This window comes from Peromyscus leucopus, chromosome 3, assembly GCF_004664715.2.
Source record: "Peromyscus leucopus breed LL Stock chromosome 3, UCI_PerLeu_2.1, whole genome shotgun sequence".
Taxonomy (NCBI): domain Eukaryota; kingdom Metazoa; phylum Chordata; class Mammalia; order Rodentia; family Cricetidae; genus Peromyscus; species Peromyscus leucopus.
Genome location: NC_051065.1, coordinates 154,381,952 through 154,408,683, shown reverse-complemented (window position 1 = coordinate 154,408,683; position 26,732 = coordinate 154,381,952). Strand labels below are relative to the sequence as shown.

Genomic DNA, 26,732 nt, shown 5'->3' with positions numbered 1-26,732 from the left:
TGATAAGAGGCTGAGGACCCCTGGAGTGCAAAGAGGTGGGGGCCTGGGAAACTAGGGGTGGAGACCTGTAGCCAACTGCTTTGATTAACTAATTACAATTTTGACACTAGGTATCATTCTGTAGCCTAGGCTGCCCTTTAACTGAGATTATTAACATGAGCTATACTGCAGGCTTAAGACAGCCAGCTTGAATCCCACCTCTGTGGCTCATAATGGGCACCTGTACCTTAGTCTCCTTAGCTGGTGAGATGGTAATCTGTAAGGCACTGTGTGAAACCCCAACGGTCATGTGCTTTCCGATCCAGAATCTTCAGGATGTCAGCAATGCACATGCTCCATGATATGGTAAGTCTCTCTCCTCCAGGTCTGGGACAGCACAATGTATTTGCGATTTATATTCAACATCACAATGTTTCTGTAGTGAACCATTCATGTATCTTATTGAATGGAACAAAAGCTCTGAACCTTGTGGTTCAGAGGTTTATTTAAAACTGAGAGATTTGCTGGGAAATTTAAAATGTGTCACAGTTTTACAGTGTCTTGGTCTTTTGGCTAAGCTCAAGCCTAGTGTCTGCTCTTAGGTACTTAACATACAGCAGTTTTCAGGATTTCTTAGATTTCCCAGGCAAGGGCTTTTGGACTGTGCAGGTAAGCCTACACATCCAGCCAATATTATTCCCCTTCCACTCACTGTCCGGGTCACAGGTACTGTGTGCTGAATGCTCATCTTCCCATCCCCCACAGGGTCTCTGTGAAGCCCTATCCCCAGGGACCTTCATTTCGACTGCTTTGCCTTTCCTAGCTTCATCATTGCTGTCGGCAGTCAGCTCTCACAGGCAGGTAGATGAAACCTTGTGCTCACCTGCCTGCCTCCCGTGAGACTGCTCCCGGCCCTCCACTGTCCTTGGGGTTGCAATAATCTACTTACGTGGAAGATAATGCCCCGGGATTGGTGAGGACTCTGACATTGCTCAGTGGCTTGTGTTTGCAGCTTAACTCCTAGCCTCGCCTGTCTGGCTTGTGTGGGCATGTTTGCTTGGGGACACTGGTCAGGAGGTGGGTAGGAGGAACAGCGTGCCATTGCAGGACAAGCCCTCCCCAGTGTGCGTAGCCCAAGGAGGGACTTTCTCAGAGCTGCCTGGGAAAGCCACCGTCCGTCCGTCCGTCTGCCTCTTGCCGTGCAGACAGCCTGCTTCACAGCATCACTGAGTCCCAATAGCCCCCTTTTCTCTTCCGATCCAGTGGAAGGTGGAGTGAGAGCTGTCAGCGCCCTGCAGCAGGGTGGGTGGAGCTGCCCCAGAAGCTCCTTCCCGGCCTCACTCCTGAGATCCAAGCCACGCAGAAGGGCTGGAGGCGAGAAGCCCACCTACCTGGATGGCAATGGGGACGATCTTGTTGGCGAGGTTCTTATACAGCAGGCAGATGGGTGCAGCCAGGAACTGGTGTGTGCAGGGGTCAGTTTTGTTGGCATCGATGCCATCCAGAAGCTCGTAGTCCACGATGAAAATGTTCCCTTCCTGCAGGAGGCAGGGAAATATATCCAAGCTACTGTAAGCAGAAATGGACCCGAGAGCCGGGCTGGGAAGAGGATGTGAGTGATGGCCTTCAGGACACCCCACCTCCTTCCCTGTAACTTAGTGTGTAACACGCACCTAGAAACTGCTAAGAAGTGTTTACTCCTCACTTGAGGGTGCACTGTAACCAGATCCAGGGTTTGCATTTTTCACTTTGGGTCAGACGCCTGCAGACTCTGTGAGTCAGTGTTTGTCACTGGAGAAGTGTCTCTCTAACCTATTTTCCCTCTCTTCAAGGCCAAGGGCACAGACACAAGTCCTCATTCTCTCCTGTAGTATATATTTAATACAACAACGCACTTTACATTTATGCTCAACATAGCGATGTTCCTGCAACGATCCATTCATGTATCATATTGAACAGAACAAAACTTCTAAGCTGCCTCCTTCCTGGTTCTGAGGTTTATTTGAAACCAAAAGATTTGCTGCAAAAAATTTAAAATATGTCACAGTCTTGGGTTCCAGAAACAGCTAACACCTACCAGGACTCACACACCAGGATAGCAATACTACAGCCTGGAGCAGAAGTCATCATCTTGTGGAAACCAGATTTGCCCCTTCAATCAGTAGTGAAGAATTCTTTGGACTAGTTGCAGAACCAAAACAATGATCAAACAGACCACACCTTGGCCAGGACTGCTTATTAAGCCACATCTTGTCTCATGTCCCAGGTCTTTCTCTATTTAATACTAAAGCTCATGTCAGTGCCCCAAGATGGATTCAGGGCATTATCACTTCCCTCCCATGTTTCCACATTGATTACATCTCTCTGCTTTTTACTGTACTACTTATCTCTTTTGTTGGTGTGTTGAGTTGGGTGGCCTAGCCTAGCCTATTTCAGCCTCAGGAACCTGGGCTTTTGTCCTAAAACTCTGGCTGCGAGTGGAATTCAGAATCTATGGGCTTCACTTTTCTAGCTCCAAAGATGGTTTACATATGGAATTTTCAAAGCTAGGATGAAAGACTGACCATGACTAACTTAGGTTCATCGTAACTGAAACCTGCTTGATTCTCATAAAGGAAGTTGTAAGACCACTCAGAAGGGTTAGGGAGGTAAGTGAGAGAAGCCAAACACCCAGATGCTCCTTCAGGACTTCATTTAGATCATGTTTAATGCTGAACAAATTGGACACTGTCATCCAGGACAGGGTCCTCCTGGAAAGGAAGAAATGGGAAGAGGTGGGGCTACTCTCCATAGATGTGGGGGGAAACAAGGTCCTTCAGGGTTCTTCTATTCATGTTCCAAAATTAAATTTCACTGAGAAAGATTAAAAAAATATTTAGGGGGGGTGGTAAGATAGCTCTTGTGGTAGAGAGCTTTGCTGAAAGATGTGAGGCTCTGGGTCCGATTCCCAATACTGAAAACAAAACAATTTAGGAACTATGACTTTAACACATCACTGAGGATGCCAAAGAAAGGTGTCAGGAATGATGGAGGGCCCTAAGAACTGTGCTGGTGTGTTACTCGGGGGCAGTGTAAAAGATAAGGTAGCATGTATGTAAGAGTTTAGTCAGTGGTGACTGTTAGATTACTGGATAGTTGCCTAGTGATCTAAACCACAGCAGAACATCACGATCATGTGTTTGAGGGGTCAGCTCAAAGTGAAGATAATCTACAAGCCACCTTCCCTGGAAGTGGCATGGGCTCACCAGTAAGAGGGTGTTGTCTTGGAGAACAAGCAGGGGCCTACTTTTGGGTGGCTAGGGACAATGATGGCTGTTCAGGTCCTCTCGGTTCTGAGATGTGCTGGTTTCTGTGCATGCGGATGGGTGCAAGGAGTTGATTTTGCTATTGCTGGCTGTCCACATGGTTAGGTAGTATCCTGAGACCCATGCAGGTCCAGAAGAATGTGGAATGACTGCCTGTGTGGGTCAGGAACCCAACTTCATTTGGGTAAGTCACCTCCCAAAGGCAAGTAGGCAGGAGGTTCAGGCTGAATGCTAAGTGTCTGGAGTCTCAGCGTGAACTGGGTACCTAGATGGGGCGACCAGAGGCAATGAGGCTACATGGACAGCTGGAGATGGGAGGCCCCGTGGTGCTGGCTGCAATGGGGGAGAGAAGACAGGATACTGAGGGTTGTTGTTAGGACTATCAGCAAAAACAAAACAAAACCAACCAAACAAAAAACTCTAAAAAACCTAGCATGGGAATGCCTGAAAGATCCCATCAGATACAAGCCAGTTCAATTTGAATTCTTTCTGTCTCAAAACAAGGTTAGCCTTGGAACTGGGAGTGAAGGGTTGAGCCTGCTGGTCAAAGCCAGGAGACCGACCGGCTTGGGGAGGTGAGGGAGGCAACGGCCGTACAAATGTTTCTAATTAGAAAGTGACAAATTCTACCATTCTCTGCCTTCTGTCCCTCCACAAGGCCTACTTCTCTAACCAGTGTCCTCTCTTTTGCAAAGTGGGTGACATTTGGAAGACCATGTGTAGAACACACCTGTCAAGTGCCTGACACACTAAGGGCCCTCTTGTAATAATTTTTTTTCTTTCTCTTTTTAAAAAAAGAGGGGGCTGGAGAGATGGCTCAGAGGTTAAGAGCACTGATTATTCTTCTAGAGGTCCTGAGTTCAATTCCCAGCAACCACATGGTGGCTTACAACCATCTATAATGAGATCTGGTACCCTCTTCTGGCCTGCAGGCATACATACAGGCAGAACACTATAGATAATAAATAAATAAACCTTTAAAAAATAAAAAATAGGGTTGGGGATTTAGCTCTGTGGCAGAGCGCTTGCTTAGCAAGCGCAAGGCCCTGGGTTCGATCCTCAGTTCAAAATAAATAAATAAATAAATAAATAAATAAATAAACAAACAAGACTTATTTATTTATTATGTATACAGTGCCTCTTGTCATGATTGATATGAGTATTGAAAATACTGGCACTGGGTTTGCAGCCGTGAGGATGGTGTCCCTACTGCCCCTCCTGTGACTGCCTGTGGTTTGCACCGTGCCCAAGACCCTCATGAGTGCTGCTGCCAGGAAAGAGAAGACACTTCTGATTTCATACTGTCAAACAAACAGACAAAGCTGCAGTCTGGGGGAATCAGCAAGCATTGGTCAGCAGGAAGTGGCTTCTGTGGAAAGACTGTCTCCAGCCAGCCGGCCTACCTGCACTTCCTGTTCTAAACTGAGTTGCCGCTCTAGGCTGCACTCCACCATCTCTGTGGTCACTGGGAGCTTCTGCGGCAGCTCTGTGCAGCGCTTGATGAGGACGGGGTTGCAGCCGTTCAGGAACTGGTAGCCGAACATGAGATCCTCCTGCCAGTGGTTCTTGACTCGCTCTGTGGGGAGAACAGGAGGGCACGCCCCCTAGATCGGTCAGCTGGGCAAGCCTGGCCTGAGGACGAGTGTTTGTAGGGACCCGTTTTCAAGGCACCCAGACTCCTCTCACTTGCCATTCCCACTTGCTGTGTTCCTGCTCATCGGTGGGTCACGATGCACCTAGTCTTCCTGGAGCTATTATGACCAGCAAGACTCCCAGATAGCTAGTCTTTTCAAGATCTCTAGTCCTTCAGTTTGCCACAAGAAGGGAGAGGCCTGGTCCCCTGTGCTGAGGTCAGCATCTTTATCCAACCATTCTTACCTCCTTAAAGAGTGATGGCTGTCATGACTTTCCATCCATTACTGTCCAGTACAGTGTCAGGGCTCTAACCAAACAAATCCAGGTCCAAATGCAACCCTAAAGTTGCTTTGCATTTTATTTTTATGATTATTAAGTGTGTATGATGTGTGTGTGTGTGTGTGTGTGTGTGTGTGTGTGTGTGAGAGAGAGAGAGAGAGAGAGAGAGAGAGAGAGAGAAAGTGTGTGTGTGTCTGTGTGTGTGTGTGTGTCTGTGTGTCTGTGTGTCTGTGTTTGTGTGTGTGTCTGTGTGCATATTTGAGTGCAGGTGTCCTACAGAGATCAGAGACATTGGGTCAACTCTGTACCCCGAGTTAATTGTGGTTGTGAGCCACCCAGTGTGGATGCTGGGAACTGCACTTGAGTCCTTTGCAAGAGCAAAATTAGCTCCTAACTGCTCAGGCATCACTTCAGTCTCCAATGCTGCTTTAATGTAAATGCTTAAAAAGGAAGAGCCCAGTCCTGCCTTGGCTCTGTGCAGAAGAGCCACAAATGACTTGTTTGTGTAAAGAGAACGTCCCGATAGTCTTGAGACTTCTAGTGAGGTGTTGTCAAGGGTCCTTGAGTTGGATGTCAGTCAGTCTCCAGCAGAAAAGTCAACTTCCCCACCCCCACCACCCCAGGAGCCCTCTTACCAGAAATAGTGTTGCTGATCTTGACAAAGATTTTCTCAAAATCAGCAAAGTCATTCCAGGAAGACTGAAACATGTGCATGAAGCGATTGATGAACAGGTTCTCCATCCTGTAAACCAGGGGACAGGTCACCTTGCTTGCCCACTATGTCTCTGCAGAGTGTCTCCATACTCAGGAGCCTCCTGCTGTCCCAAGCAGTCCCCAGAGCAGGTGCTGGCCTTGTGGGACCAGGACAGAAATTAGCCTATGTCTGGTGCTTTTCCTACTGCACTTTGGCTGTGTAAGAGACCAGGCCAGTGCTCTCCGGAAGAGCTTTGAATGCCACCTGTTCATCCATTCCTTTGCAGAACACAAACCAGAAATGGGGCAAGGCTGCACCTCCTAAGCTCTCCAAATGGCTCCCCAAATAGTACCACCAAATATTACCACCCTAAACCTATGGAGGATATTTCTCACTCAAACCACACTCCACTCCCTGGTCCCCATAGGTTTGTTGCCATATCATAATGCAAAAATGCATTTAGTTCAACTCCTTAAGTCCCCATAGTCTTTCAGTCTCGCCACTGTTTAAAAGTCCAAAGTCTCTTCTGAGACTCAAGGCAATCTCTTAATTGTAACCCTTGTAAAATCAAACAGAAAACTACATTCTTCCAACACAACGTGGCACAGAATATACATTACCTACCATTCCTCAAGGGAGGACAGTGGGCATAATGAGGAAATGCTGGATCAAGGTGAAACCCAGCAGAGCAAACTCCAATGTCGCTCCATACCGGCTGTCAAAGGACTTAGATGGCTCTACCTTTCCAGCTTTGCTGACTGCAGCATGCATCTCTCTCTTGGGCTGGTTCCAGCCTATGTGTGCAAGTCTCCTTGGCAGATGTGTCTCAGCTCTGACATCTCCAGCATTTTGGAGTCTCCAATGCAACCCAGGCCACACTTCTACAGCCTTTCAGAGCCTCTGGCTTTCTCATGGTCTTCCTCTAGGGACACTCTTGCCACACAATGCCTTGCCTTATTGGCTTTCTAAAACATGGAGGAAGAATCCAGAACTCCTTCATTCTTATATCCTTCATGCCTCTAGAGCCACATGGGTGGCACGGTTGAGTTCACAGGCCAGTTTGGGATGAACCCTGGCCCTCTAGAATCACACCAGCACCAGCACTTTCATTCACTTGCTTTCTAGAGCAGAAATCTCTGCAGGCTTCATTCACACGTTGGAAACGTAGCTGGGTGGGGTCTTCCCCTTTAGGCACCCATCCCCTGTTCCAGTTCCAGTAGGCCTCTCCTTAGCTGTGCTCAGCTCCCTAACACTTGCAGCCTCTCCTCTAACACATGCCTTGGCTGTTACACTTCCTACGGCTTTTCTCTCTCCACATCGCACACTTGCGTTCCTTACTGCCCCACGCTCTCTTTTCCTTTGTAGACCTGCATAAGCGTTATTAATAAAAAACAGACATGAACTTGACATTATGCAGTCTTGAAATTTCCAAAGACATTATTTCATTCATTTTTAACTTAGCTTTAGGTAAACTCTCAAGACATAGGCAGAAAACAGCCAGATTCTTTGTCAAAGTATCACAGGAATGGCCTCTAGCCTGGTTGCTATGAACGTCCTTGCTTCTCTTTGAAACCTTTTGAGCCAGGCCTCTACAGTCTCCGTCGCCCTCGCCACTGCTGTCCTCCAGGCTCCAATGAGGATAGCCTGTTAAGTGCTGTCTACAGCATCCAGCTGCTTTCCTAGTCCCACGTTCCAAAGTCTTCTACATTCCAAAACAATAAAACAAAACGAAAAAAGACCCACAGCCAACTGAACAAAACCAAAACAACAACAATAACAACAAGGAAAACATGGTCAGGCTCTTCACAACAACAGCCTACTCCCTGCTACCATCCAGTTGATGTTCTGTTGATGTGATAAAACACCATAACCAAGGCAAGCTATGGAGGGAAGGGTTGATTCTGGCTCATGTTCCATAGGGGTTGAGTCCATAACAGTGGGAACAACATGGGACCAGGAATCAGGAGCTGAGAGCTAATATCTTCATAGGCAAGCAGCAGGCAAGAGAGTGAACCAGAAGAGGAGTGAGGCCTTAAGCTCTCAAAGCCCACCTCCAGTGACATGCTTCCTCCAGCAAGGCCACACCCCCTAGATAAACATTTTCAAATATCACCACCAACTGGGTACCAAGAGTTCAAATACCCAGGCCTATAGGGTCCTTTCTCATCCAGACCACCAAGTTAGTTTTTGCCTTAATGTATATAGGTAAATATTTGACCTTAACCCACTGGATCCCAGTTTCCTTACGTAGAAATCATCGATAATAGCTGTCAAATTTTAAAAGGATGCATATAATTATACAACACCTGCATTGAGGAGACTGACTCATGGTCCTCAGGCCTGGCTACCTTTGGGTGTGCAGACAATGAGGTCCCACTCTCAGGGTCTTGCCATGCTTGTGCTGGGTGCTGGGAAGTGCTTACGGTCCTCAGGGGAGTATAAGGCTCAGTTGGGCTTCATGAATTTAGGGTTTTCTAGGTGTGTATGATTATGAAAGTTCTCTAAGAGTATGAAAGGTGTCTCTATAGTATGAAAGGTGTCCTTGCTAACCTTGGTGTGGGGCTGAAGATCTCTATTTTTGACAGTATCCATGATTGTGCCAGCATCCTTCAGTGACTCTAGTGCAAGCATGTGACCTAGAAGTCAATGTCTCTGTTGTTTATTAGCAAAGGGCTGTAGGCAAGGTCTTCAACAACCTTCGTATTTCTCATGTTCCTCAACAGCAAAGAGGGGGCTATACGTTCTGTGGCGGTTTGAATGGCCCCATAAGCTCATCTATTTGAAGGCTTAGTCACCAGAGAGTGGAATTGTTTGAAAGGATTACAAGGATTAGGAAGTGTGTTCTTGTTAGAGTAGTTGTGTCTTTGTTGGAGGAAATGTGTCACTGGGGGTAGGCTTTGAGGTTTCAAAATCTCACACCAGGTCCAGGTCTCTCTCTGCCTGCCTGTGGATCAGGATGTAAAGCTTCCAGCTGCTTCTCCAGCACCATGTCTGCCACCACACTCCCCTTACCCAAGCTGAGTAGGGGACTAACCTCCGAAAAGCCCCCAGTGAAATGCCTGGGTCATGGCATCTCCTCACAGCAATAGAAAACTGACTAATACATGTGCCCTACCTCATGAAGTCACTACGGCAAATGATCAGGAATCTTTGTCCTGGGACCAACTCTGCCATTTTAGTCATTGTCACTACAGAACCTGCCTCCTGGTAACAGTCTGGGCGCCATCTTCAGGCAGACTGGCCACAGAAGAAGGGCTCCTGGCTGGGCTGAGAGTGCAGTGTTGCTAGTGTTGGGAGACCACTGGGTCAATCCAGCCTGTTGAGACACAGGTCATCTTCTGATTGTGCAATGGGCAACTATCCCTGGCCCAGATAGAGACAAATGTGTTGGGAATGGTGTTCACTGAACTGTTCCCCCAGCTCAAGACCCCCAAAGGAAAAGAATGAGGGTCTTAGTATAAGGAAGATCAAATATGAGTCTTTTCTACCAAACACTAGAAAACTTGTGTTAGGGACAAGGAATTAAAGTCTTTTTGTCCCCCCACAACCTTGTAAGACTTTTATGGAAATGCTTTCATCCTCCTTCCCACAGTGAAACCTTTATGTACAGAAAGGTCCACAGCTATTTTTCCAGGCAGTTGATGGCCTGGACCAGTGACCCTTTCCCCTCCTTCATTTCCTGTGAGCCAGTTCTTTTCAGACTAGCCAGTTAAAACTATGAGTTGGATCCTGCTGTGGGATGGTCTGTATGTCAAATCTGTTGCTCTGATTGGTCAATAAATAAAACACTGATTGGCCAGTGGCCAGGCAGGAAGTAGGTGGGACAAGGAGAGAGGAGAATACTGGGAAGCAGAAGGCTGAGGCAGAGACACTGCCAGCTGCCGCCATGACCAGCAGTATGTGAAGACGCCAGTAAGCCACCAGCCACGTGGCAAGGTATAGATTTATGGAAATGGATTAATTTAAGCTATAAGAACAGTTAGCAAGAAGCCTGCCACAGCCATACAGTTTGTATGCAATATAAGTCTCTGTGTTTACTTGGTTGGGTCTGAGCGGCTGTGGGACTGGAGGGTGACAAAGATTTGTCCTGACTGTGGGCAAGGCAGGAAAACTCTAGCTACAGGATCCCACCTGCCATCTGAGTTAGAATACAGACCAAGTTCGATTCCTGTCTTCGTGTGTGTCCGCTCTGAGCACACCCTCTCAATCACGCACTTTGCCCTGTCCAGATGGGTGGAATGGTGCTCTCTTTCTTTGTGATCCCGAATTCATTTCTAACAATAGCCCATACCCAGCTCCCAGATGGGCCACCCACACCCTGAAGTTCCTAAAACTTACGCTCTTGAGTAGTTCAGAACAAAGTCCACTCCTTTTTCACTATCAAACTGGATGTCTCGGGGTAAATCCTTGTGGCACTTGGCATCAATACTCAAAGGGAAGCCAGGGTTCCACTCCATCCATCTAGCAGGAGGAAGGTGAAAAAAAAAAACTGTGTTAAAGGATGGGTGGTCCTTTGGGTGGTCTCCTGAGCTGAAAGCTGCCATGTTGATAGGAGAGGTTATACGTGGTAGTTGAGTAGTTGAGTAGTTTTCCCACTATAAGCTCAACACACTATAAACCGAGGCACTAGGACCCCTTCCAAGGTTGTGTGGCAGCCATTTCTGCTGTGTCCTGATCACAACAGTAAAGATCTGAGACCAGCTTATATAGAGAGTTGGGGAACGGAGCTGATGTGCACTAGCTCATAGAAAGAAGTAAGGAAGGAAACCCTAGAGACCTCACTTAACATAGGCGACTTCAACAGTCGCAGCTCTCTGAGGGGTTTGCCTTCACAGTCACAGGCTCTCATGCCACACTCAACCAGAGTGTCAAATGTCCTACCAGCTTGGTCAGGGCACATCCTGATTCTGTGTGTGGTGGTTAGGAGAGGGGATAGTTTTCAGGTCCTCACGCTGGAATCCTAGAGCATTAGAGGAAGTGAGAAAGAACATTAGGTCCAGACCACTGAGGGGATGCTCCCTGTGACATCTGGCCTGCAGCAGGTTTAGAGATGGTCACAGTCAAAGTAGCTCCCTCTAAAGAGAAGCCAGACAGTGAAAATATTTAATTCTTACTGCCTTCATAGCCATCATTCATGCATCCTTTTTACTTTTTTTTTTTTCAACTCACCAAACAGTCCCTGAAAACAAAACTAGAGAAAACCAAATCCTTGTTTACTCATTCGGGACAGAGAGAACTGCTGTGGATATCACTCTGTATAAATAAAATGTGACTGGCCAGTAGCCAGGCAGGAAGTATAGGCGGGACAAAGAGAGAAGAGAATTCTGGGAACAGGAAGACTGAGTTAGGAGACGCTGCCAGCCTCCGCCATGAGAAGCAAGATGTGAAGGCAGAACTGGGAAAAGGTACCAAGCCATGTGGCTAGACACAAAGAAGAATTATGGGTTAATTTAAGTGGAAGAGCTAGTCAGTAATAAGCTTGAGCAAATGGCCATACAATTTGTAAATAATATAAACCTCTGTGTGTTTACTTGGGTCCGAGTGGCTGTGGGACTGGCGGCTAAGAGAGATTTGTCCTGACCACCGGCAGGCTGGGACACAGGAAAACTCCAACTACAGAGGAGAGTTACTTTTGCTTAGAAGTTGAAATACCGATTCTGAGATCAGAGTTTTCATGTATATTCCCAACTCTCCTCCCTTTTAAAGCTCCTTCCAGGGAGGCAGATTTTAAACATCCAGAGGTCTTCAGTACTTTAACATGACCCTGTGTGTACACTGTGTGTACAAACTCCTCACTCTTCTCCCTGGTGTTCGGCTGCCTCATGGACCATCCTAGAAATGAAAGTTCCTGGAGAGAAACTGCATGTGCAAAGACGAATGGGCCCATTAAAGCTGATAAATGTCGAGTTGGGAATATCACAGGCCTGAGAACAGAGTCAGAAACCTGGTCTCTCCTCAATGGCCAGGAGTTTTAAGGGTCTTTGAGGAGTGCCCTTCCTCTAATTTAAGGTTTGTCACTTTGAACAAAGAGCTGATTGATACCCTCAACTTGGGGTGACTGTCCTGATACAGCCTTGAATTTGCTGGCCAGGCCACCAGCAGGGGGCCCTACCATCCTACTGATAGAAAACACTCCAGGTCAGAGCGTGCAGAAGACGCTGGAAGTTGGCGCTCTCTCTCTCTCTCTCTCTCTCTCTCTCTCTCTCTCTCTCTCTCTCTCTCTCTCTCTCTCTCTCTAAAAAATCTATTTGTGTCCCCACTGCCTATCAGGGGCCTGTCTAACTTCTAGAGCCTCCTCAACAGGCTGTATGAAATCCTCTAATTCTGTTGTTTGTGTGACCTTTACTACAAACACATGAATAAGCATAAAAATAAGGACAGTTGTACAAGTGTTTTTTAATTGGAAAAATGAGTAGAGGTGTCTCCAATACACATCTAAAACAGAGCCAGGCTTTGGGGAACGTTGCCACATGATTAAGCATCAGTCAGCTAGCATCAGTCAGTCGTATAAATGCAATGCTCTTTATGCTTGGCCGTTCAAGGGATGCAGTGAGTGCCTAGGGGTCGAGTTGAGCTGGATTTTTCAGTGATCCAGTAAGGACACAGGTACCAGGGATAGCATTCACTTTTTTTTTTTTTTTTTTTTTTTTTTGAGACAGAGTTTCTCTATGTAGCCCTGGCTGTCCCAGAACTCACTTTGTAGACCAGGCTGGCCTACAGAGATCCACCTGCCTCTGCCTCCTGAGTGCTGGGATTAAAGATGTGTGCCACCACTGCCTGGCAGCATTCAGATTTTATTATATTTTTTAAATGATATCTATTATTAACTTATGTGTAGATGACATGTGTGAGTGCATGTGAGTGTAGTTGTGCGCATACCATTGACTGATGGTTCAAAAATAGGTAGGCAGGGCCATAGCACACATCTGTAGTCCCAGCTCACAGGAGGCAGAGGCAGGCAGATCTCTGTGAGCTTGAGGCCAGCCTGGTCTACATAGCTAGTTCCTGGCCAGTGAGACTGTGTCTCAAAAACAAAAATAAACAAACAAAAATAACAACAAAGCACCACTGAGATGTATTTCAGGTAAACCAGCCCTATAGTAACACTGACCACACAGTGGTGACTTGATCCCAGATTGCAATCGAAGGAAGAGTCCAGACAGAAGAGGGTTCTTTACTTATGCATTTTCCCAAGAGGATAGGTGCTGTAAGGTACTTTGATCCAGAATCCAGGGAGGAGCTGAGAAGAGGTGGGCCACAATTCCAAGTGTCCCTGGCCCTTGGCAGCCGTGGGAAAGAAAGAAAGAGCCTTCGTCAGCGCGTGGTGGGCAACTGTGGTGTGGGCAGGGCTTGCAGGAGGTGCGGTTAGAGCTCTCCAGGCCGCTTTGTTTCTTAAAGCCACAGCTTCTTGATGGAACAGGCCCCCAGAGGACTGGTTTGGGAAGTCGGTTCTCTCCTGCAGCCAGTAGAGAGTTCTGAGTCTAGACTCAGGCCGTCAGACTTACACAGCAGGGCATTCACCCGTGGAGCTGCTGCACCTGCCCACATATTCTTAAGAGTTTTCTTCAGGGTCTGGATGGTGCTTTGTCAGCTCAGTCAGGACTTTCTCAGGATATGACACCAAGGGGCAAACAGTTAGCTCCTTTGGAGGTGGGACCATTGCACAAGAACGGAGCAGTTTGTCAGACAGCTAGCTTCCTACTGGCCTCTGAAGCCAGACACCCATGTCCTTCCCACTGAATGAGACATACTGACAAGCCAACCCGCAGGAGCCAAAGGCTTTCACACCCACAGACATAAACAGGTGGGGGAGGAGGACACTCCACGGAGGAAGGCCACAAGGAACAACTCGACCGAAATAAGGAAGAGGCAGAAAAGACATCTGATTTGGAGGGAGACCGCGAAAGGAGATGTAGAGGGTGCAATCCAATGTAAAAAGACATTGGTGCCCGTAAAACATGATAGAGGGAGAATTCAACAAGGAAACAAAAAAAGGTTATAGCCAGCGTGTGATCGGACCAGTCTCTTAAAGGACAAAGTCTATTCATTCTACAGTAAATTACTTCAGCACTGTCTTTGTGCCATGAAGCACTCTTTACTCTTTGCAAACTGGGAGGCAATGTAACACACAGGTTTAGCAGAACTCCAAAGAAATGCAGAAGAGTCATGGATGGAACCACTGGAGACTTGGAAGTCACACACAGGAAATGTATTAAACTTCTCATCTCTCACACTCAGAATGGTACACATTGTGAAGTGCTTATGGATTTTTTTTTTGATTAGGCCATTTTATTTTTATTACATTAAAAATTATTTTAAAAAATTTCATACAACATTATCATCATATCTTACCCTTTTACCAACTCCTCCTAAATTTTTCTCTACCTCCCTACTCACCCCAAATTTATGCTTTAACTCTCTCTCTCTAAATAAAAACTTTCAAAACCAAACCAAAAAGAGTCACCAAACCATAAAACACACACACACCAAACCAAACCAAACCAAACCAATACAAAACAAAACAAAGCAAAATAAAGCAGGAGCCTGTTTTGTGTGGATCAGCTACCCCTAAGCATGAGGAGTGCCCCCGCAGTGCAGTTGATACACTCAGTGTCCCTCCATTGGAGAAAACTGATTTTCCCTCTCTGAGTGGGTATTAATTTCAAATAGCATCTCCGTTAGGGGTGGGACTTTGTGCCGACATTCCCTTTTCTGTACTGGGATTTTATCTAGCTTGAGTTTGCGCAGTCTTGTGCATGCTGTCCCAGTCCCTGTGAGCTCATATGTGCATCAGCTCTGTTGTGTCTGGAAGACACTTTCTTTGGAGTCACCCACCACCTTTGGCTCTTCCACATAGCTCTCTGAGGTTTGAGGAAAGGGGTTTGATCAAGACCTCCCATTTAGGACTGAGTGTTCCAAATGTCTCACATTCTCCCGCTGTGAGTATGTGTGTTTCTGTGTTAATTCTCATCTACTCCAATGATGGGGGTTGAGTAATGCATTAATCTATGAGTATAGCAATATGTCTTTAGAAGCAGCATGCTCTTTTAGCAGAATAATAGTAGTAAGGCCCATGACTTATCTAGTCTCAAGTTTGTGGCCTCATTAACAGTGTCCAGATGTGGGTTCCATCTCATAGAATAAGCCATATATATATATATATATATATATATATATATATATATATTTTTTTTTTTTTTTTAAAAAGTGGCTGGTTACTCCATAACATTTATACCATTATTGCACCAGTATATCTTGCAAAACAGATCATAGTTGTGGGTCTCACAATTTGAAGCTGGGTAAGACTGATGACTACTCTTCTCCTCTGGTAGCATGTATTGTATCTTTTAATACTCTGAATGCTCAGTAGAGCTGAAGCTTCAGCAGTGCTGAAGCTCAGTTTTTTTTATGTTTGGTGACATAAGTAAGTGGTGTCTTCAGCAACAGAAACTTACTGTCAGGCTCTGGAGGGTAATCAATAGCATTGGCAATAGCCTGTATTGTTTGTGGGGGTGTCCGTGGATCCCTTTTGGCCAATGACTCAACAAGATGTCACCCATTCCTGAGACTGGGGTTTTACTTGGTAGCATATAATATCTAGTTGTGGCATTGTCTCCCTCATTAGATGTTAACTCCATTTAAATCTCTTTTGTACATTTTAGGAAGCTTCAAGAGTCTTAAGCTTCCATACGACTAGTCAAAAGGCCTTTCGTACTAGTTGTTCCTTTCCGCAGTCCCTCCTTCACCACGCATTCCCAGCCTCCTCCCCATTTAAACTCATTTTAGTTTCCCCTTTATTTATTCATAACACTACCCTCTATTTCCCTTCCCTTAGGAGAGCTCTTCCTCTTCCGAGCTCATGGGAGCTACCGAACCTCTGTGTCTATTTTAAATGAAACATACCTATCTAAAGCTTAAAACCTAATAGCCACAGATAAGAGAAAACATGTAATATATGAAATTACACCAAGAGCTATAGAGTAGCTAACAAAAAGTCCAGTACCAGGAACCAGAACCTCCTTTTGAGTTGTTGATCAGGGAGCTGAAGAGAGTTCCCAAAACAATACAGGGTATTGCTACTGTCCTTGGTTGCCTCCCAGAAGTTAAAGGTAAGTCCTTATTGTTGAGGACACTGTGCACTTTGGACATAGGAATTGGAAGATTTGAGTTGAAAAGGAGCCAAACGCATGCCCCTGAGGATTAGCGTTCATAGTGCCACAAGGTGAGGAAAGTATCAATAGTCTTAACCAGCTGTTGTTGCCTATAAATCACAATGACCACCATGGCAAGATATCCCTAAAGGGGCAACAGTAGTGGTACTTATACCTTGGCAGTAACCAACAGCTGTCTACTTGGACTCAAAGCCTGCTTAATAGAAAAGAAATCACTCCTGGCCTAGCCAGGAGTTGGAAGTTGGAAGCCTAGCCAACTGCACTTGGCTAGGGAGGTCACAGATCACAGAGAAGACTGTACTATTGCCATTTTCCAAACCGATATAATTCTTAATGGCATTCTGAATACTTATCTACACACCCACAGACAAGTGTAACATCCAACCCTCATCGGAAACTTCTTTTGCAGCAGGAGGAGGCCATTACAGAAAGCCACCACTAGTTCAAATAAGAGATCAAATGGTCATGTGGTGTCCAGCCCTGGTGGATGTATCTACCATACAACTCCAGGAGCTAAGACTCCAGAAGCACCAAAGAAGAGGGGCAAGAGGAAAGACAGCAAGTGCCAGAGGACCACAAGATCTTCTGTATGATTGTCCTTTCCAGCTAAGCCAGGGAAGCTACACCCACGAAATCCCAACGGTGCTGTCTAAAAGGATCCTGCACAATTCCAGAACCACTGCTGTCTAAAAGGAACCTGCACAATTCCAAAACCACTAATATCCCAACATAGACTGGGGGAAATCTCACAGGTCCCACTCTTTTTTTTTTTTATGTTTTAAACCTTTATTCTTTGTGGATTTCACATCATGCGTTCCAGTCTCACTTATCCCCTCACATCTGCCCTCTGTCCTTGTCAACCTCCCCCCAAAACAAAACCAAATTTAAAAGAAAAACCTAAACAAAACAAAACAAAGAAACAAACGAGAGAGAGAGAGAGAGAGACAGAGACAGAGAGAGAGACAGAGAGAGAGAGAGAGAGAGAGAGAGAGAGAGAGAGAGAGAGAGAGAGAGAGAGAGAAGAATCTTGTTGTGGAAGCTGTAGTGTGGCTTGTTGAGTCACACAGTTTACCCTTTAGTCCATTCATCTTTTTTTTAGGTTTAATCTTTTCTTTCTTTCTTTCTTTCTTTCTTTCTTTCTTTCTTTCTTTCTTTCTTTCTTTCTTTCTTTCTTTCTTTCTTTCTTTCTTTCTTTTCAAGACAGGGTCTCTCTGTATAGTTTTGGTGCTTGTCCTGGAACTCACTCTGTAGACCAGGCTGGCCTCGAACTCACAGAGATCCGCTTGGCTCTGCCTCCCCAGTGCTGGGGTTAAAGGTGTGAACCACCACCTAACTGCTCTTTCTTTTTTTTTAATTAAAATTTTTAAAATTCATTTTACATACCAACCACAGATCCCCCTCTCATCCCTCCTCCTGCTCCCTCCATCCTCCCTCCCCCTTGACCCCCTTCTCCCCTCCTCCAAGAGGGTAAAGTCTCCCATGGGGAGTCAGCAAAGCCTGGTACATTCAACTGAGGCAGGTCCAAGCCCCTCCTGCCTGCATCAAGCCTGAGCAAGGCATCTGACCACAGGTAATGGGATCCAGAAAGCCAGCTCATGCACCAGGGCTGGATCCTGATCCCACTGCCAGGACTGGCCGCACTCTTAGAGGAAGAGCTACAAGCAGTTAACTGTTGAGAGAGGAGAGTTTGTCTCGCCCAGAGATGAGCCTCTTGCTTTGCTATCCAATACCAAGTGGTCAGCCCTAGAAACACACATGCAGGCAATACTTAAGGGACAAGGACTCAGCAGGTTGTATTTACACACTGATTTGTTTATATGCACATGTACCAGCCATGGCTAAAGAAGAGGAGGCTGTGAATTGGAGGATGGGTGGACTTTGGAGGGGTGGAAATTAGGAGAGGAGGGAAATGATGTAATCCCATTTTAATTAAATTATAAAAAGACTTTAAAATATTCATTTTTAATTTAATCATTTTTATGTCTTTATTCATTTAATTGACAAATAAAAATTATACATACTTATAGTGAATTTTAGAAAAGACTTTTTGGTTGGTTAGCTGCCTGCTTCCCTTATCTGTTACAGTTTTCACCTTTAGGCTGTGTTCTCAATTGTTTTTTTGCTATTATTCTATTAATTACTATTATATGTCATATGCAAATGTTTTGTCAGATGCAGAGGGAGCGGAAAAAGTCAGAGTGAGGTCATGATAGCTAGTTAAACTGATATAAATAAAGGATGTCTTCCTGAACAACTGCCCCAACTAGCTCTCTCTTCTGAAGACTGCCCTCCTGCCTGCTCAACCTCATGTTTATCAGTTCCTCAGAATGAGCCTTCTTCGTGTCGTAGACATAAAGCAGCACTCGGCTTCTGCATGCACATGATATGACACTTGCCCTGCACAACTGTGAACTAATGTCCTCTGAAAAGAAAGCTACAGTTATCCGGAAGGTTTTACAGGGCAGGTCAGCCGACTAGAACTTTGTTTTGAAGAGTTGGAATTTCAGATCTAGAGAAGAACTATCTCGGGCCACCTTGTGTCTCCTTAATAGCCAATCTTTGTGTCCCTTTATGTCTGACTTACCCTTTCAACCATCAGGTAAAATCTGTGGGCTGTATAAACAGACCAGCTTCTTCTTTACCAACCCCAAAGCTGAGAATACCATCAGACAATTCTAATACCTGTAACAGGTTTTCCCCAACTGGATGTAGCTCACACAACTGATGTTCCCATTGTTGTGTTTGGAAAATGCTTTGGTTTAAGGCTCTCTCTTATTCTGTGGGTATGGAAGTTTATGCAGTCGCTTCTGTGTGGGAACACAGCATTCACGGCACCTGAGCCAAGCTCCCAGGCCAGGGTCATTCACATTTGCTTCACAATACATACTCTCATTTTATGTGAGGTGAGAGCTGTTTGTTTTGGACATGGATCTGCCAGTGACTAAAGGCCACATATATCAGATGTACAGATTGTTTCTCTGTAGTGTCGTTTGTAATATCTAAAACAAACATAAATGGAGAGCCAGCTGAATATTCACCAGTAGGGGTTATTGGTTAAGTCTGTAGTACATGTGTATAGCCCAAGAATATGTAACAATTTATAAAGAAGAAAACATGAGACACAATCACCATTAGACCGACAAAGATGACAATGTCTCAGATGAAATGTGTTGATGATGCAGGGGAATGGCATCTTACAGCAACAGCAGCTAAGGGTGGAAAGTGACTGAACACCTGGGCAAACAATCACCAAGATCTAGAAAACCCAGAAGACACACACACACTCAGCAGTTCTTCAGATCTGCTTCTAAGCATATTCCCCAGGGCGATTTTCCCATGAGAGCATGTGCAGACATCAGAAAGCACCAGGAGGTATCCACATGTCCATCAGCAGGTGGCCAAATGACAGTGGTACCCAAGAATGATGGGGCCAGAACTGGGGGTAGAGTGCTTGCTTGCTTACTGTTTAAGAGGTCCTAGGTTTAGTTTCCAGCACCACAAAAACAAAATGTATGATGAGCTTAACTATACAGAAATTAAAACGAAAGGATATCAATGTGTGTCAACAGCTTAGTCTTCAGAACACAATGACAAGTGAAGCTGCAAGGCACAGAAGTCTAACTTCAGGGATGTGAGAGCCCTGGACTACAGTACACTGTCACAGGCACAGCCAGTGAGGGCCAGGGGTCATGGAGCTCGGATCTGGGCCCTTTCTGTCCCCTCTCCCAGATGGGTAAGGAAGAATGCCAGCAGCTTTCCTGGAACTATTCTCTGCTCTTGCTCAGCTTCCATACAGTAATCTGGAAGCCTGAAAAATGTGTGTGAAAGGGGAACTTCAAGATTGTGCAGACAGTGCAAAGTTCAGCATTTCCTGACCGGAAATGGGGGCAGCAGCGGGGGTGGGGGTGGGGGTGGGGGTGGGGGGCCTGAAACGAGCAGCTGAATGGAAGAAGGAATAAAATGGCAATGTGAGCTAAGAAAAGGGCAAAACTCATAAAACCCCTTCTGGGGTGATGGTTGCCCATATCTGTGAATATAATATAAAAAAAAAAAGACTTGAATTATTGACTTTCATTGGGTAAATTTTGTGGTGTAAGAATTATATCTCTTAAAGTCTGTAAAATTTTTTAATTAATTAAAAATGTAGGATAGACTTCAATGTAAGAACAGAATCTATATAACAGTCAATTTTAGAACATTTTTGTGAGTTCTGAAAGGAACCTGTGTCTTTAGCCATTATTGCTGTCACTGGCCCTTCCTTCTCTCTAGGCAACATTTATAGTTCAGATAAATGTCCTCCAAAGGCTCATGAATTAATTAAGGCTTGAACTCCTGCTAATGGTGTTCCTGGAAAGCTGTGGGACCTTTGAAAAAGGTCTCAGTGGATGGAAATGGACCCTGGGCCCTTTGTCTGTCTCCCGAATACTGTGAGGTAGGTAGCTCTGCTCTCTATCACACTGACTTTGTCACAATGTGCTTCTTTGACATGGGGCAACACCATGGGTCCTCCTGGCTATGGACGGAAACTTCCAGAACTATGATCAAATAACATTTCCCATTTTAAGTTATTTTACCTCCAATATTTTCAATAAAAGGAAAAGCTAATGATGGTGGTTAATGTTGATGGTGAACTTGATGGGACCTATGATCACTCAGGTGATAAACGTCAGGGCACACTTGGGAGGTCATTGCTAGAGTGTTGGTAATTGACATGGGAAGACCCACCCCAAATGTTGATAGTGCTGTTCCAGAGCTGGAGTCATAGACTGAATAAACAGAGGAAAGCTTGTAGAACACCCTGCTTCATCTCTCTCTGCCTCCTGACTGGGCTCAGTGAGACCAGCTCCTCATGCTCTGCATCCACATCTTCCCCCAGACCATACAAAAATGCAAAGCACCAAATGAAAAGTCCTGAAGCAAAACTTTCTTCTTTCAGTTGCTTTTGACAAGTATTTGTCACAGTGACAGGAGTAGTAGATGATATGTATAAGATTGGTACTGGAAGTAAGGTCTCACCATGACAAAGCTGATCATGTGGTTCTTTCTCCCTACATGCATTTATTCTCCCCCCCCCCCCCCGTGTGTGTGTGTGTGTGTGTGTGTGTGTGTGTGTGTGTGTGTCCATGCTTGCCATGACATGTGTGGAGGCCAGAGAACAACTTGTGGGAGTCTATTTTCTCGTTCTACAGAAAGTGAATGAAGTACTAATAGCTGTTACAACATGCATGAGCCTAGAAAACATTATGCTAAGTAAAAGAAGCCAGTCAAAGAATGTCATTAATTGTATAATTCATCTTATAAGAAATGTTCAGATCAGGGTAATCTTTAAAGCAGTAATGTATTTTTTTTAGGTATTAGTTACTTTGTAGGGAATGGTATATTGCAGTTCCCAATTTGAGGGTGCAGTCCATCTTGGTGGGAAAAGCACAGTGGGGAGGGGAGGATGTTCTTCCCACCTCTATTAACCCAATCTGAAATCTCCCTCGCAGACATGCCCAGAAATTTATCTCCTAGGTAACTTTAGATCCTGTCAAGTTGACAAGATTAACCATCACAAACCTCCACCCGCTGTCAATTTGATACCCAAACATACCACGTTTAAGCCATAATCTTCCATCCTTGTTCTCCATAGGTTCATGACAATCATATAATGGAAAATAGGTTTAGTCCATCTCTAAAAGCCCTCAAAGGTTCTAAGATCATCCAGAAGTCCAAAAACTCCTCTGAGACAAGAAAATCTCTCTCACTGGAGACCTGGATAAGAGCAGTCAGCAGTAGCTGTGGTACAGACTAGATGCTATCCTGCCTGAAATCTCCTCTACCAGACATATTAGTCCATTATTCTTCAATTGCACTTCATGCAAGTTCTCAGGCCATGGGCAGATTGAAGCCAGATTCTATGTCAGGATATCTCGAAATGGACTCCAGCTCAATCACCAGTAGAGTCCTTGTTCTCTGAAAACTCATGAACCAGATGTCCACTCCCCATATTTCTGTTGGCACTTCAGTCTTCTGAAGTCCCACCAGGATGGTCCATTAAGCTCTGCCTGAAGCCTTGTAGGGCTTCTCTTGCCCAAAGGTTCAAACTCTTACACATTCCTCCCATTAGCCATCTCCAAAGGCCTTTAAAGAACTACATAGCGGGCCTGACAAGATAGCTCAGCAGGTAAAGGTGCCTACCACCAAGCCTGAGGAGCTGAGTTCAATCCCACATTAAGTTATGCAAATATATGACATTTTATTTTTCCATCCATTAATAGACATTAAGTTGTATACATCTTTGGATTATTGGGGTTATTAGTACAGCAATTATGCATTTAGAAGTTTTTGTGTGAACACACGTATTAGCTGTCTTTCTTATCAGTGTGACTTCAACACAACTTCAGGGAGGAAAGTTCTGTTTTGATCAGTTTGGGAGATCTCGTCCATCATGGTGGGAGGAGTGAGGTATAATATGGCCATTCACATCATGGTGGGCCATGAGGTGGAGAACGGGGAATGCCAGGGCCCTCCTTGCCTTTTCTCTTTTCTCCCTTTCTTCCATCTAGGACCCTAGGGTTGGAGGATAGAGCAGCAGCTCATGTTCAAGTTGGGCCTTTCCCATTTGTTTCATTCTCTCTGGAGCTCACAGGCACACAGACCTACACATGTGTCCCCTTCTCTTGTGTAATTCCATATCAGGTCAAGTTGGCCATGAACACTCACCATCCCAACATACGCCTCCTTTTTTAGTAGGTACATAACCAAGAGTGGGGTTGCTGGGTGACATGATTACTCTGTTAGTCTGGGGAATTACCAAGCCATTTTCCAAAGCAGTTGCACCATTTAATATTCTCAACAGCTGTGTATGAGGGTTGTAATTTTTTTCGCTGTAATTTGTAATAATCTGACCATTTGCTTCTTGATGCTCTACTGGGTGTGAATTAGCATCTTACTGTAGTGTTGATATGCATTTTCCAGACAACTAATGTGTCAAGCATCTGTCTTTTTATATGTTCATTACCCATTTATATATTTTTCTTAGAGAAATGTCCATTTTTTTGGATTTTGAATTGTTATCCATTTTAAAACTCTGTTATTTATCTCTTGATGAGTTTTAAGAGCCCTTTATAATCCAATGGTGGTGGCATACATCTCTAATCCCAGCACTTGGGAGGCAGAGGCAGATGGATCTCTGTGAGTTCGAGGTCAGACATCTACAGAGTGAGTTCCAAGACAGTCAGGGCTATACAAAGAAACCCTGTCTTGAGAAAAAAAAGAGTTCTTTATACAATTTGGATATACATCTTTAGTCAAATAGATTATTTGCCAATATTCTTTCTCATTCTGTGTGTTCCTTTTGTGTAGGCGTGTTTGTATGCACGCCTGTGCCCATTCATGTGGAGGCCGGAGGGCAACTCAGCTCTTGTTCTTCAGGAGTCATCCACCTTACTTTTGAGATATGCTTTCTCACTAGATAGGAGCTCTCCACGTAATCTAGGCTGGGTGGGTAGAAAGCCCCAGGGACCTACCTGTCTCTGCATCCCCAAAACTAGGATTACACATATATGTTACCATGCCTGATTGCATGTTTTTGTGTGTGGTGGTGCATGTGTGTGTATGTGGGGAGGAGTGGTGAATGACAGAGGTTGGTGTTGGGTGTCCTGGATCACTCTCCACCATATTTCTTGAGACTGTATTTCTTCACTGAGCCTGGGATTACTGATTTAGCTGGACTGGCTGACCAATGAGCTCTGGTGAGCCACCTTTCTCTGCCCAACAACACTGGGGTTATGAACATGCATTGTAGCTCTTGGCTTTTACATGGATGCTAAGAATTCAAACTTAGGTCCTCATGTTTTGTGGTAAGCATTTTATTCACTAGGTGGTCTCTCCATTAAAAAAATATGGATTCTGGGTGTTAGATTGAGTTCCCCACACTTAAGAGGCAAATACTTTCTCAACAGTTTTTCATTTAATTTTCTTCATGTGTCCTTTGAAACATAAAAGTTTTAAACTTTGGTAATGTGAAAATCATCTATTTTTCTCTTGCTACATATGCATGTATCCAGTTTTCTCAGCACCATTTATTAAAAAAGCTATTCTTTATCCATCAATGTGACTTGCTGATTCTATCAAAAATTAATTGACCATAAATATAAGGGCTTGTTTCTGAACTTCAAATTCTATTTCATTGATCTGTACATTTTCCCTCATGACACAGCTACATTTCCCTGAATACTACAATTGTATAGAAATCTGGATGTTGGGAAATGTAGATTCTCTAACTTAGTCTTCTTATTTTCAAGATTGATTCAGTGATCTTGGATACCTTATATTTCCATCTGGATTTTAGGAACATCTTGTTAATTTTGTTTAAAACAATACTGCTGTGGATATCGCTCTGTATAAATAAAATGCTGATTGGCCAGTAGCCAGGCAGGAAGTATAGGTGGGACAAGCAGAGAAGAGAATTCTGGGAACAGGAAGGCTGAGGGAGAAATGCTGCCAGCTGCCACCATGAGAAGATGTTAAGATACCGGTAAGCCACGAGCCACATGGCAACTTTTAGATTAATAGAAATGGGTTAATTTAAGATAGAAGAACTAGATAACAAGAAGCCTGCCACAGCCATACAGTTTGTAAGCAATGTAAGTCTCTGTGTGTTTACTTGTTTGGGTCTGAGCAGCTGTGGGACTGGTGGGTGAGAGAGATTTGTCCTGATTGTGGGCCAGGCAGGACCAGAAAAACTCTAGCTACAAATGGTGCCCAACGGGTTGGAAAGAGTTTCCACCTAAAACCTGAGGAAAAAAAATTCTAAAACGGAGCTAAAAACAGCTTCCTAGTTGTCTTTCTCAAGTTAGTGGCAGCCTGTGGGTTTGAGCTACTATGGTGGTTTCCTGGCATGTATGCTTGACCTGCAGTATGTCAGGAATGAGGTGTCTACAAGCATCACATTACGCTCTGTAGTGGATTTAGTCTTTGCTAGTACCAAAAAAAAAAAAAAAAAAAAAAAAAAAAAAGAGGTTCCTGAGCTACACACTGTTTTGACAGAAGCATAGAGACACTGTTTCTAACAGTTGATGGCTCCCAGAGCTGGCAGTAAACATACCACCACCATGTTGGAAAGCTGAGGTGGGCAGAGCCACAAGCAAAAGCTGCTATTTTAGCCCTACTAATGCTACGGTTTAAAACAATAGATTCACAATAAGACAGATTCAGATGGAACAGGACTTTAAATGCTTTACAATGTGTGTAAAATAAACATAGGCTTGAAAGAGACAAAAAAAGGTGATGTATACAGTTATATAAAGAAATACATGGTTTTAAAAAATAAAGAATTTAAAGAGGCAGTAAAGGTAGTATAAAAAATAAGCCACGTAAAGATGGCTATTACACGAGAATCTGGATTGTGTTGTCTTTGGGATTTTTAACTGCAGAAAAACATTTGATCATAAAAGCTGTTGAATTAAGCCAATATGTATACATTAAAGGTACCTTGATTTCAAAATATGGATGTAAGGATATGTTGCTTTGGAAAGGAGGCTTTGTTTTTGTTTCTACAGAAAGCCAGAGGCTATGGATTTGTTCCAGATTAAGATACATCAGGTTTGACCAGCCACGCCCCCCTGAAAGGTCTCCAATGACACCATGGCCCAGATGATCCAACATCCAGAATGGTTTCAAGGCAACTGGCTCAGACGATACATCCTCATGGACTACTCCATAATCCTAAAATTTTGTTTATGTCCCCATAAGAATACAGTGTCCCATCCAGCAGGAAGTAGTATGAGAAACTACGCCCCAAATCCCAAAAATACCAAGTTGGCTTTGGAGATGGAATTGGCTCCTTCTCTAAACCCAGACATATTGCTTTAAAAAAAAAAAAAAGGTTGAGAGATTCTTGTGTCCCAAATCACAAGAGCCCTCTGGTGTGGGACAGAGAAAAACCAATATTTTTATTTAAAACACATTGATTATAAATGCAATCTCTTTCTAAAGAAAAAAAGGGGATATGATATAGATATGATGGGATGAAAGGGTAGATTAATGAAGCTAATTTTAAAGAGCAACAACTTGTTTGAAATGTTTTACATTGGTATAGATTTTAGTTTATTGATACAAATTTAAAGTTAATTTTGTTATACTGTGTGTATATTTATACTCTTATTTAAGGTATTATGTTTGTACAGCTCATTTAAAACTATAATGGATAATTAAACAATAGATTAATAATTAGTCATTTATGATAATCATACTTGTAGCCATGTTAGTTAAGTCTTCTAGGTATACATAGATATATTTCAGATAGATAGGTAATCTTCAAACACTTCAAAGACCTACTGAATATGGCATTTAAAATGTTTTAAAAACTTTAGACTTTCTGGACAGCAAGACATGTCTGCTCCTGGCAGCACCGATTTACTTCAGAGAGGAGAATGGCCATTGAAGACACTCTATATGGAGTTTATCTTCTTCTTGGCAAAAATAGCCATTTGGGCAAGAAACTGTTCTTGTCTGGACTGCTTGATCGACTGGTCATGCAGGACCCATAGGAAGGTGACCACTGAACTTTGCTTGATGAAATGGTCCTTCAGGTTCCTGCTTCACAGAGGAAACTGCCAGGCATTCTACAGGACACAGAGAGAAGTGACTGAGAGACTCTAGGCCTGTGGGCTGAAAACAGAT

At 44.3% G+C, this 26,732-nt stretch overlaps 1 protein-coding gene across 1 annotated transcript in view; it reads right to left on the bottom strand.

Annotated features, from left to right (window-relative positions):
• The window catches only part of Alox5 (arachidonate 5-lipoxygenase), a 53,210-nt gene that overhangs the window by 8,923 nt on the left and 17,555 nt on the right, over positions 1-26,732 (bottom strand). Inside the window, exons 4-7 of the mRNA XM_028864037.2 lie at positions 10,231-10,353; positions 5,834-5,940; positions 4,688-4,860; positions 1,371-1,517 (exon numbers count right to left, since the gene is read on the bottom strand). Coding sequence (XP_028719870.1) covers positions 1,371-1,517; positions 4,688-4,860; positions 5,834-5,940; positions 10,231-10,353 — 550 coding nt within the window. The remainder of the gene's footprint in view (positions 1-1,370; positions 1,518-4,687; positions 4,861-5,833; positions 5,941-10,230; positions 10,354-26,732) is intronic.